Source organism: Oncorhynchus masou, chromosome 23 (genome assembly GCF_036934945.1).
Source record: "Oncorhynchus masou masou isolate Uvic2021 chromosome 23, UVic_Omas_1.1, whole genome shotgun sequence".
Lineage (NCBI taxonomy): Eukaryota > Metazoa > Chordata > Actinopteri > Salmoniformes > Salmonidae > Oncorhynchus > Oncorhynchus masou.
Genome location: NC_088234.1, coordinates 60,898,349 through 60,911,551, shown reverse-complemented (window position 1 = coordinate 60,911,551; position 13,203 = coordinate 60,898,349). Strand labels below are relative to the sequence as shown.

The 13,203-nt window shown below is 46.0% G+C and overlaps 1 protein-coding gene across 12 annotated transcripts in view; it reads left to right on the top strand.

Moving 5' to 3' along the window:
* The window catches only part of LOC135511151 (zinc finger MIZ domain-containing protein 1-like), a 274,149-nt gene that overhangs the window by 247,646 nt on the left and 13,300 nt on the right, over nucleotides 1-13,203 (top strand). For all 12 annotated transcript variants that reach the window (XM_064932731.1, XM_064932728.1, XM_064932729.1 and 9 more), the window contains 8 exons: nucleotides 3,051-3,195; nucleotides 9,467-9,581; nucleotides 9,896-10,101; nucleotides 10,224-10,428; nucleotides 10,637-10,924; nucleotides 11,134-11,316; nucleotides 12,421-12,489; nucleotides 12,656-12,818. In XM_064932731.1, coding sequence (XP_064788803.1) covers nucleotides 3,051-3,195; nucleotides 9,467-9,581; nucleotides 9,896-10,101; nucleotides 10,224-10,428; nucleotides 10,637-10,924; nucleotides 11,134-11,316; nucleotides 12,421-12,489; nucleotides 12,656-12,818 — 1,374 coding nt within the window. The remainder of the gene's footprint in view (nucleotides 1-3,050; nucleotides 3,196-9,466; nucleotides 9,582-9,895; nucleotides 10,102-10,223; nucleotides 10,429-10,636; nucleotides 10,925-11,133; nucleotides 11,317-12,420; nucleotides 12,490-12,655; nucleotides 12,819-13,203) is intronic.

Sequence of the window (13,203 nt, the reverse complement as noted above, 5' to 3'; positions counted from 1 at the left end):
GCTACTACTACTGTTACTGTTACTACTACTGATAAAACTACTACGACTACTACTATGACTTCTGCTACTACTACTACTACTACTACTGATACTACCACTACTTCTACCACCACTAGTCATTTTGAACTCACCTGTTCCGATCACCCATAGCCATATGTCTGCAGGCATTATCTCAGGAAAAAGGCTGATATTCTTAGAAGGGGAGCCATGCACAGGAGGGTTTACAGAGAGGGCTTAGAAGTCTACTTAATCTGCTTACTGTTCACTGACTCACTCGCTGGGAGAGAGCAGCTACAGTACTACGGCAGACTGGGACTGAGAAGGGTGAAGTTGCTCCTAGACGCTGATCTTTGAGTCATTTTGCATTTCCCCCGCTAATGGTAAAGGTAGGATCGGGGGAGGGGATGCTGATTCTAGATCTGTACCTTGTGGAAAAATCCCCCCGGAACAGACTGGGGCAAGTGGAGAGGGGTTCTGGGATGGACAGGGGATAGCCTGGTGGCACCAGTCTGATTGCTGCTTTCACCATTCTGTTTTCTGTTGGTGATGTCACTTTCTAGACGAACGACAATGGAATAAGTCACTGACATGTTTATGTATCTAATACAATCAACTAATCAATCCAGCTTCGTTATTGAAGAGAGATGCAGTGGTACAATATATATCTGAGGCTTTCAACTTCTTCCTTTCACCCCCGACTCTCTCTCTCTCACCCTCTCTTTCTCTCTCGCCATCACTCCCTCTTTCCCTCTTTCTCCATCTCTCTCCCCTTTCTCTCACGCTCTCTTTCTCTCTCTCTCTCCCTCTCTCTCTCTCTTTCTATGGCCTATACTGTGTATGAGCTGAGCCCTGTTTTGTTCGTGCGGGGGTATGTCCCAATTTCAAATGGCACCCTATATTGTGCACTTTGTTTGACCAGAGCACCATGGGAGGCTCTGGTCATAATGGGGAAAGGGTCCATTTGGGACACAGCCTGGGTGTAAATAGCTGGTCTTGCAACAGGCTGGGTGTGCGGAGGGAGGACAGAGGTGGTGATTTAGTGGGGAGATAAGCTCTCTGTAATGGCAGGGTGGAATAATTCCCCGTCAAATAAGAGGGCTGAGTCTCTCCTCCCTCAAGCTCTGAAATTCTGTCTGCTTAGAGATTGGCTTGGTGTATCTCACTCTGCTCTGTTCTGTTCTTCTCCTTTCTCTTCTCTCCCCTTCTCTCATCTCCTTCTCTCTCCTCTCCCCTATTCGTTGCTCAATTAAGGCTTTGCTGTTCGATCTCAAACTCCTTTTGAGCTTATTTTCTGTGTTAAGAGGTTAGACCTCGATAACTCTTCTAATGTACATCATACACATGTCATAACGATGTTTACCTGTCTGGTGCAGCAGACAGTTACCTGTCTCATAACGATGTTTGCCTGTCTGGTGCAGCAGACAGTTACCTGTCTCATAACGGCGGCAGGGTAGCCTAGTGGTTAGAGCGTTGGACTAGCAACTGGAAAGTTGCAAGTTCAAACCCCCGTCGTTCTTCCCCTGAACAGGCAGTTAACCCACTGTTCCTAGGCCGTCATTGAAAATAAGAATTTGTTCTTAACTGACTTGCCTAGTTAAATAAAGGTACAATAAAATAAATAAAAAATAACGATGTTTGCCTGTCTGGTGCAGGAGACAGTTAACTGTCTCATAACGATGTTTGCCTGTCTGGTGCAGGAGACAGTTACCTGTCTCATAACGATGTTTGCCTGTCTGGTGCAGGAGACAGTTACCTGTCTCATAACGATGTTTGCCTGTCTGGTGCAGGAGACAGTTACCTGTCTCATAACGATGTTTGCCTGTCTGGTGCAGGAGACAGTTACCTGTCTCATAACGATGCAGGAGACAGTTACCTGTCTCATAACGATGTTTGCCTGTCTGGTGCAGGAGACAGTTACCTGTCTCATAACGATGCAGGAGACAGTTACCTGTCTCATAACGATGTTTGCCTGTCTGTGCAGGAGACAGTTACCTGTCTCATAACGATGTTTGCCTGTGTCTGCAGGAGACAGTTACCTGTCTCATAACAGCAGGAGACAGTTACCTGTCTCATAACGATGTTTGTCTGTCTGGTGCAGGAGACAGTTACCTGTCTCATAATGATGTTTGCCTGTCTGGTGCAGGAGACAGTTACTTGTCTCATAATGATGTTTGCCTGTCTGGTGCAGGAGACAGTTACCTGCCTCATAATGATGTTTGCCTGTCTGGTGCAGGAGACAGTTACTTGTCTCATAATGATGTTTGCCTGCTGTCTCATAGTGATGTTTGCCTGCCTGGCGCAGCAGACAGTTACCTGCCTCATAATGACTGAAGTGATGCTGAGCAGTTACCTGTCTCATAATGATGTTTGCCTGTCATAGTCTCATAATGACTGGGGTCCAGTGAAGAGGAGGCAGTCTGATTAGTCACTGGGGTCCAGTGAAGAGGAGGAGTGGTTAGAGGAGGAGTTGAGGAAAGGAGGGGAGAGGATGGCGTACTCACTCAATATCCCCCTCTCTCTCTGTATCTCTTTCTCCCTCTGTCTCTCTCACAATCGCTCTCTGTTTGTTTCACCCATCCTCTTCAGAAAGCCAGGGATGTCTCTTCTAGAGGGATCAGAGCCGATGTACTGCACTGAGATTCATTCAGTCAATGAGATCTACACTGGCTGACAGGAAGCAACAGACAGGCTAGCTTTACTGTGTTAGGGTTCCTCCATGTGGCAGGAGGCAGAACTGCAATCCAACTTGAAGAGGGAGAAGCAACATGTATTAGGCAGAGCAAAACAGGAACATCGTTGATGAATCAATTGAGATATTTTGTATCATGTTTTTCACTTTCAGAGAGTCCAAAGTAGTCAAGAAAACAATATCATAGGTTTGGTAATAGACTGACTTACTTCAAACTGACATACTGGAGACATACTAGAGACCGACAGACAGGAGTATAGACTGACCTGTGTGTGTGTGTGTGTGTGTGTGTGTGTGTGTGTGTGTGTGTGTTCTACATCGTTATCAGACTGACACGAGTGTGTGTGTTTCTTTCCTGTAGCCCTGCTGTCATCGTGGTGCGAGGAGCTGGGTCGCCTCCTGCTGTTGCGTCACCAGAAGAGCAGACAGAATGAGCCTCCACAGGGCAAAGTCCCCATGCAGCCCAACATGAACACCATGAAACCCCCTGGAGGACTCTCACACGGGTCAGTGTGTGTCTGTCAGAGTGACTGATGTACAGTGTTTTTGCCAGCTTGTGGATTGCCTACTTTACTGTCCCACGTTTTCTGTTTGACACATAGAGATACATTGTCATATTCAGAACTACAGGTGTGAACACATTTCATGTAAACACAAGTTTTCTCATTGGTTCTCTGGTTTAAACTGGATCGATCATGTTAACTTAAACAATGTTGAGCTAAAACTATTTGATACGCAGCTAGATGCATGGGCTCCGATATGATACAGGATTCGATTCGATGCACTAACATTTGTTGCATGAACACATTCATTTTCCATTTTAAATTCATATCTGCTGCTGATGGGAGCTCAGGAGTTGGGCCTCTCTGAGCTGGGCCTCTCTGAGCTGGGCCTCTCTGAGCTGGGCCTCTCTGAGCTGGGCCTCTCTGAGATGACTTCTCTGAACTGACGTGTGTGTGTGCGTGCGTGCGTGCGTGCGTGCGTGCGTGCGTCAGTGGAGGCTGTTGGGAGGAGCAATAGGAGGACAGGCTCGTTGTAATGGCTGGAATGGAATAAATGGGACAGTATCAAACTGATCAAACATATGGAAACCACATTTGGCCGTTCCAAATATTCTATTCCAGCCATTATGAGCACGTATTCATTCCATTCCAGCCTCTACTGGTGTAGGCACTTAAACTGAGCCATTGGGCATCTACCACCCCACTATCAGATTAGGGGTGAGGGAAATGTATGCTTTTTGTCCCCTCCTTGTTATCTGTAATCACCCACTGATTAACAAAAATCTGAGTGATTGAAAACCCCAATCAGCAGTTGGCTGTGAGATCAAATATTATTTGTCACATGCGCCAAATACCACAGATGTAGAACTTACTTACAAGCCCTTAACCAACAATGAAGTTCAATAAATATAGTTAATAAAATATTTACTAAATAATCAACTAAAGTAGAACATTTAATAAAAAGCAACACAATAAAATAACAATAAGGAGGCTACAGTGCCTTGCGAAAGTATTCGGCCGCCTTGAACTTGGGGACCTTTTGCCACATTTCAGGCTTCAAACATAAAGATATAAAACTGTATTTTTTTGTGAAGAATCAACAACAAGTGGGACACAATCATGAAGTGGAACGACATTTATTGGATATTTCAAACTTTTTTAACAAATTTAAAAACTGAAAAATTGGGCGTGCAAAATTATTCAGCCCCTTTACTTTCAGTGCAGCAAACTCTCTCCAGAAGTTCAGTGAGGATCTCTGAATGATCCAATGTTGACCTAAATGACTAATGATGATAAATACAATCCACCTGTGTGTAATCTCCGTATAAATGCACCTGCACTGTGATAGTCTCAGAGGTCCGTTAAAAGCGCAGAGAGCATCATGAAGAACAAGGAACACACCAGGCAGGTCCGAGATACTGTGGTGAAGAAGTTTAAAGCCGGATTTGGATACAAAAATATTTCCCAAGCTTTAAACATCCCAAGGAGCACTGTGCAAGCGATAATATTGAAATGGAAGGAGTATCAGACCACTGCAAATCTACCAAGACCTGGCCGTCCCTCTAAACTTTCAGCTCATACAAGGAGAAGACTGATCAGAGATGCAGCCAAGAGGCCCATGATCACTCTGGATTAACTGCAGAGATCTACAGCTGAGGTGGGAGACTCTGTCCATAGGACAACAATCAGTCGTATATTGCACAAATATGGCCTTTATGGAAGAGTGGCAAGAAGAAAGCCATTTCTTAAAGATATCCATAAAAAGTGTTGTTTAAAGTTTGCCACAAGCCACCTGGGAGACACACCAAACATGTGGAAGAAGGTGCTCTGGTCAGATGAAACCAAAATTGAACTTTTTGGCAACAATGCAAAATGTTATGTAAAAGCAACACAGCGTAAAAGCAACACAGCTCATCACCCTGAACACACCATTCCCACTGTCAAACATGGTGGTGGCAGCATCATGGTTTGGGCCTGCTTTTCTTCAGCAGGGACAGTGAAGATGGTTAAAATTGATGGGAAGATGGATGGAGCCAAATACAGGACCATTCTGGAAGAAAACCTGATGGAGTCTGCAAAAGACCTGAGACTGGGACGGAGATTTGTCTTCCAACAAGACAATGATCCAAAACATAAAGCAAAATCTACAATGGAATGGTTCAAAAATAAACATATCCAGGTGTTAGAATGGCCAAGTCAAAGTCCAGACGTGAATCCAATCGAGAAACTGTGGAAAGAACTGAAAACTGCTGTTCACAAATGCTCTCCATCCAACCTCACTGAGCTTGAGCTGTTTTGCAAGGAGGAATGGGAAAAAATGTCAGTCTCTCGATGTGCAAAACTGATAGAGACATACCCCAAGCGACTTACAGCTGTAATCGCAGCAAAAGGTGGCGCTACAAAGTATTAACTTAAGGGGGCTGAATAATTTTGCACACCCAATTTTTCAGTTTTTGATTTGTTAAAAAAGTTTGAAATATCCAATAAATGTCGTTCCACTTCATGATTGTGTCCCACTTGTTGTTGATTCTTCACAAAAAAATACAGTTTTATATCTTTATGTTTGAAGCCTGAAATGTGGCAAAAGTTTGCAAAGTTCAAGGGGGCCGAAAACTTTCGCAAGGCACTGTATATACTGGGTTACCGGTACCGAGTCAATGTGTGGGGGTACAGATTAGAGGTCATTTGTAGGTAGGGGTAAAGTGACTATGCATAGATATTAAATAGCGAGTAGCAGCAGTGTAAAAACAAAGAGGGGGGGTGTCAATGTAAATAGTCTGTGTGGCCATTTGATTAATTGTTTAGCAGTCTTATGGCTTGGGGGTAGAAGCTGTTAAGGAGCCTTTTGGACCTAGACTTGGCGCTCCGGTACCGCTTGCCGGGCAGTAGCAGAGAGAACCGTCTATGACTTGGGTGATTAGAGTTTTTGACCATTTTTGGGGCTTCCTCTGACACCGCCTAGTGTATAGGTCCTGAGTGGCAGGAAGCTTGGCCCCACTGATGTACTGGGACGTGTGCACTACCCTCTGAAGCCCTTATGGTCGAAATGCGTATCAGTTGCCATACCAGGTGGTGATGCAACCGGACAGAATGCTCTCAATGGTGCAGCTGTAGAACTTTTTGAAGATCTGGGTACCCATTTCTCCCTCAGTCTCCTGAGGGGGAAAAGGTGTTGTCGTGCTCTCTTCACGACTGTCTTGGTGTGTTTGGACCATGATAGTTTGTTGGTGATGCGGACACCAAGGAACTTGAAACTCTCCACCCATCTCCACTACAACCCTGTCGATGTTAATGGGGGCCTGTTCTGCCCTCCTTTTTCTGTAGTCCACAATCAGCTCCTTTGTCTTGCTCACATTGAGGGAGAGGTTGATGTCCTGGCACCACACTGTCAGGTCTCTGACCTCCCTATAGGCTGTCTCATCGTTGTCGGTGCGTCCATTCTGGCAAGCTACACTGGTGGAACACAATTTTCTACATTGCGTTTGGTAACATTGACCCAGCAAATTACATTGGTTGTCACTCAACTAATAAAGCCTATGATTTGACATTGTGAAAGCCATTTTACACCATCTAAATGCTGAAGGTGCCAGATGCCTATTAGAACAGAGAGAGCAGCCGTGTCTCCCGCACTGTGCACAGTTGTTATCTGAAAGTCATACGCAGTTTCATGCATAAAAATTGTATAGTACTATACTATACAGTATGTATACTGAACTGAGAGGACGCATCAATTCAGTCACAACAGATAAGAGGTATTTTTAGAGTAAAACAATCTGAGTAACAAACATTAGTGAACTGCTGATGAGTAAAGTTTGTGTTTTCTGACTGATGCATACTTCATTTGGATCGGTCTGGGCTCCCACGGACCGATGCACTCTTACCTTAAACATTTGAATCAGGGGCCGATGCTTATCTGTGAATCGTCTCATCCCTACTTACAGCACCAGTCCAAAGTTTGGACACACCTACTCATTCAAGGGTTTTTCTTTATTTTGACTATTTTTTACATTGTAGAATAATAGTGAAGACATCAAAACTATGAAATAACACATATGGAATCATGTATTATCAAAATATATTTTATGTTTGAGATTCTTCAAAATAGCCACCCTTTGCCTTGATGACAGCTTTGCACACTGTTGGCATTCTCTCAACCAGCTTCACCTGGAATGCAGTCTTGTTGAGCCCTTGTTGGCTGTTTTTCCTTCACTCTGCAGACCCAAATCATCCCAAACCATCTCAATTGGGTTGAGGTCAGGTGATTGTGGAGGCCAGGTCATCTGATACAGCACCCCATCACTCTCCTTTTTGGTCAAATAGCCCTTACACAGCCTGGAGGTGTGTTGGGTCATTGTCCTGTTGAAAAACGAATGATAGTCCCACTAAGCTCAAACCAGATGGGATGGAGTATCGCTGCAGAATGCCGTGGTAGCCATGCTGGTTAAGTGTGCCTTGAATTCTAAATAAATTACAGACCGTGTCATCAGCAAAGCACCCCCACATCATCACACCTCCTCAATGCTTCGCATTGGGAACCACACATGCGGAGCACATCCATTCACCTACTCTGCGTCTCACAAAGACACGTCGGTTGGAAACAAATATCTCAAATTTGGACAGATTTCTACCGGTTCAAATGTCCATTGCTCATGTTTCTTGGCCCAAGAAAGTCTCTTCTTCTTATTGGTGTCATTTAGTAGTGGTTTCTTTGCAGCAATTTGACCATCAAGGCCTGATTCACACAGTCTCCTCTGAACAGTTGATGCTGAGATGTGTCTGTTACTTGGGCTGCAATTTCTGAGGCTTGTAACTCTAATGAACTTATCCTCTGCAGCAGAGGTAAATCTGGGTCTTCCTTTCCTGCTGCGGTCCTCATGAGAGCCAGTTTCATCATAGCGCTTGATGGTTTTTGTGACTGCACTTGAAGAAACGTTCAAAGTTCTTGACATTTCCCATATTGACTGACCTTAATATCTTAATGTAATGATGGACTTTTGTTTCTCTTCGCTTATTTGTTCTTGCCATAATATGGACTTGGTCTTTTACCAAAGAGGGCTATCTTCTGTATACCAACCCTACCTTGTCACAACACAACTGATAGGCTCAAATGCTTTAAGAAGGAAAGAAATTCCACAAAATAGTAAAAATAAAGAAAAATCCTTGAATGAATAGGTGTCCAAGCTCTCTAAGCTAAACTATCCTCTTCTCTCCTCAAATAAATGGATAAATACATGTATGTTTTTCTCTTCATGAAAGTGAGCCAAGGCAAGCTTAGCAGAGTTATCTTGAAGGAGAGGGAGAGGGACAGACACAGACAGACAGACAGACAGACAGACAGACAGACAGACAGACAGACAGACAGACAGACAGACAGACAGACAGACAGACAGACAGACAGCGAGGGAGTGGGCTGTTAAGTTAAGAAACATGGCTCCGATTCCAAACCTCTGTCTGATTGGCTGCCAGAATTGTGCTCTGTGCCTAGCATCTTGAGAAGTGTTCTACCAACTTGAAGAGACGTTGTACATCTGGTCCTTTCCAACACCAGAGCTGTGTGTGTGTGTGTGTGTGTGTGTGTGTGTGTGTGTGTGTGTGTGTGTGTGTGTGTGTGTGTGTGTGTGTGTGTGTGTGTGTGTGTGTGTGTGTGTGTGTGTGTGTGTGTGTGTGCCTTCGTGAGTGTGTGAAAACACATTCCTCTCCATAAACGTTACTTCCCTGTTACATCACGGTGTTTCTCCCTTTAGAGTTTAGTTTGTTTTTTCATAATGTTCTAGTTAGTCATATTCTAGCCTTGGATTTGTTTGGAGTTTTAATGCCAAATATTCCAAATTACATATACGTGGCCAAATGTTTCCAAGAATTCTGAGAACATTTCTGGGCGGATATGCAATCCTCTGTTGTGTTACATACATGGCCAAATGAAAGCCACGGCTGTCTCGTTAGTGTATCTGCCCTGTGGTGTGTGTGTGTATCTGTCTGTCTGTCTGTCTGTCTGTCTGTCTGTCTGTCTGTCTGTCTGTCTGTCTGTCTGTCTGTCTGTCTGTTTGTCTGTCTGTCTGTCTCGTTAGTGTATCTGCCCTGTGGTGTCTGTCTGTCTGTCTGTCTGTCTGTCTGTCTGTCTGTCTGTCTGTCTGTTTGTCTGTCTGTCTCGTTAGTGTATCTGCCCTGTGGTGTCTGTCTGTCTGTCTGTCTGTCCGTCCGTCCGTCCGTCCGTCCGTCCATCCGTCCGTCCTGCAGTGATGGGTTAATATGTGTGTTTGTATTTGGACTGTAGTGATGGGTCATTTACCTACGACTCGGTTCCATGGCAACAGAACAACAACCAGCCCCCAGGGTCATTGTCTGTGGTTACCACCGTGTGGGGTGTGACCAACACGTCACAGAGTCAGGTGAGACACAACACATACACAAACTTCAGCACACACTACTTGATGTTTGGACACACAACACACCTTTGTATTTCTGTCTAGTAATTGAGGTACCTGATGAAGACAGACCCTAAATCTCAAATCCCCCTAGGCACATTTATTCAGAATTCTGATGTGGGTCAACATATGGTTCTTTGTATGTGTATCACCCAAAACTTATATCACAAGCCCCAGAAAGTGAGTCGACATCATAGAGTTACATATTTTATGGTTGCCATAACTCTGTTTGCTGTGTCTAACCAAAATGTTTTATCAAGGATACCTTCTTCCCCCAGGTGTTGGCCAACAGCTCCAGCCATATGAACCCAGGAGGTAACCCCATGGGTCAGGGTATGTCTGGGGGTCCGGCAGGCCTCAACTCCCCCCAGTTCTCCGGCCAGCAGCAGCAGTTCCCGGCCAAGGGAGGCCAGGGCCCGGGCTACATGCAGCAGGGGATGTATGGCAGGCAGGGATACCCCAGTGGAGGGGGCTACAGCGGGAGGTAAGAGGCCATGCACAGACATGTGTGATGTTAACCTTCTGTTTATTGTTCTTCTCTATGCTTTTCTTAACTTTTCACACATGCAGTACACAGCTCTAATTCATGTTGTTTCCATGATCTAGTTACCCAGGTGGTCCTAACACTCCCCCAGGGGGGATGGGGATGCCCCAACACTCCCGCCAGCCTGGCGACTTCACCCAACCAGCAGCTGCCGCTGCTGCTGCCGCTGTCGCTGCCGCCGCTGCTACGGCAACCGCCACGGCAACCGCTACCGTGGCAGCCATGCAGCAAGAGACCCAGAACAAAGAGATGAACCAGTATGGACAGGTACGGACACACACACACAGACACTGTTATCATAACAGGCACACACATACACACATTACCATAATACTAAAAGTTAGAAACAACTTCAGTTATTTACTTATAATGTCCTGTTTTGTGCCTGCAGAAAATCAGGTATTACTACATACACAATAATAACACCTGCAACTTCCTACCTAACTGTCTCTTCATCCTGTTTTCCTTCTTCCAGATGTGTTCCTCCTTCCAGATGGGCCCAACTCAGGCGTACAACAACCAGTTCATGAACCAGCCTGGCCCCAGAGGGCCCCCTGGAGGCATGAACCCAGGCAGCATGGGCCAGGCCATGAACAACCCCAGCATGGGTGGGCCTCCCATGGGCATGAACCAAACTCGAGCCCCAGCCATGGGGCCTTTTGGGGCTCACGGCCAGAGGATGTCCCAGCAGGGCTACGGAGGACCTGGAGGCCCCAGGCAGGCCATGCCTATGCAGGGAATGAAGAGGCCCTATCCTGGAGAGGTGAGTTGGATGGGGTGTGTGGGGGTGGGTGGGAGGGGGTGCTTTTCCTTTCAGTATAATATGACCATAGTACATGCCATCTCCAGTAGGTCAATTTCCTTTATTTTTCATCTTAAAACCAATGCCTCCTCACTTAATGAAAATAAAAAACAGTTTTAAGTTATTGATTGTTTCACCCCCCCCCCCCCATCTCTCTCTCTTCCTTACAGCCAAACTACGGGGGTCAGCAGTATGGTCCTAATGGTCAGTTCCCTCCCCAGCAGAGTCAGTACCCCACCTCTAACCCCTCCAGGCCAATGCCCTCCCCTAACTACCCAGGCCAGAGGATGCCTGGGGGGCAGGGGCCAGGCCAGTACCACCCGCAAGGCATGCCCATGGGACAGTACTATAAGGTTAGAACTCCCTCACAGTAACACTCCCTATCTACCTGTAAGACCTCCCTCACAGTAACAATCCAGATCTACCTGTAAGACCTCCCTCACAGTAACAATCCAGATCTACCTGTAAGACCTCCCTCACAGTAACACTCCCTATCTACCTGTAAGACACAGTAACACTCCAGATCTACCTGTAAGACCTCCCTCACAGTAACAATCCAGATCTACCTGTAAGACCTCCCTCACAGTAACAATCCAGATCTACCTGTAAGACCTCCCTCACAGTAACAATCCAGATCTACCTGTAAGACCTCCCTCACAGTAACACTCCCTATCTACCTGTAAGACCTCCCTCACAGTAACACTCCCTATCTACCTGTAAGACCTCCCTCACAGTAACACTCCCTATCTACCTGTAAGACCTCCCTCACAGTAACACTCCCTATCTACCTGTAAGACCTCCCTCACAGTAACACTCCCTATCTACCTGTAAGACCTCCCTCACAGTAACACTCCCTATCTACCTGTAAGACCTCCCTCACAGTAACAATCCAGATCTACCTGTAAGACCTCCCTCACAGTAACACTCCAGATCTACCTGTAAGACCTCCCTCACAGTAACACTCCAGATCTACCTGTAAGACCTCCCTCACAGTAACACTCCAGATCTACCTGTAAGACCTCCCTCACAGTAACACTCCCTATCTACCTGTAAGACCTCCCTCACAGTAACACTCCAGATCTACCTGTAAGCTCTAGACCTCCCTCACAGTAACACTCCAGATCTACCTGTAAGACCTCCCTCACAGTAACACTCCCTATCTACCTGTAAGACCTCCCTCACAGTAACACTCCAGATCTACCTGTAAGACCTCCCTCACAGTAACACTCCCTGTCTACCTGTAAGAACTCCCTCACAGTAACACTCCAGATCTACCTGTAAGACCTCCCTCACAGTAACACTCCAGATCTACCTGTAAGACCTCCCTCACAGTAACACTCCAGATCTACCTGTAAGCTCTAGAAACTCGCCTCACAGTAACCTGACCATTTGATAATTTGCTCCTTTTCCCGTTGTGCAGTTGTACATTTATTCATTGATGTCTGTTTCTTTCACAGCAAGAGCCATTCAATGGTCAGAACAGCAACTTCTCTGGTGGTGTATACTCATATAGTCAAGGCAACGGGGTATGTGCTCTCTCCTTTGTTAATATGGGTTTGGGTCTAAGCAAATGGAACTTCCAACAGAGTTATTTGAATTCTCTATCTCTCATGTTTTTTTAATAACACGTATCACTTTCCTCCTCTCTCTTTCACCCTCCCCTTCCCCCTCCCTCCTTCCCACTCTCTGCAGGCCCCCAGGCCAGGTAACTACCCCCACTCCCCGGTGCCTGGTAATCCCACACCTCCCATGACCCCCGGAAGCAGTATGCCTCCGTACCTCTCGCCCAACCCGGATGTCAAGCCGCCGTTCCCGCCAGACATGAAACCAAATATGACAGTGCTTCCACCTCCCAGTGAGTAATTACACTGGAGCATCCACACACAAACACAGGAATGAATGAATGTAATGAATGTACACTACATGACCAGAAGTATGTGGACACCTGCTCGTTGAACATCTCATTCCCCCTTTACTGCTATAACAGCCTCCACTCTTCTGCTGGGAAGGCTTTTCACTAGATTATGGAACATTTCTGCTGGGATTTGCTTCCATTCAGCCACAAGAGCAATAGTCAGGTCCGGCAACTGATGTTGGGCAATTAGGCCTGACTTGCAGTCCGCATTCCAATTCATCCCAAAGGTGTTTGATGGGGTTGGGGTCGGGGCTCTGTGCAGGCCAGCCATGTTCTTCCACACTGATCTCAACAAAGCATTTCTGTATGGACCTCTTTTTGTGTA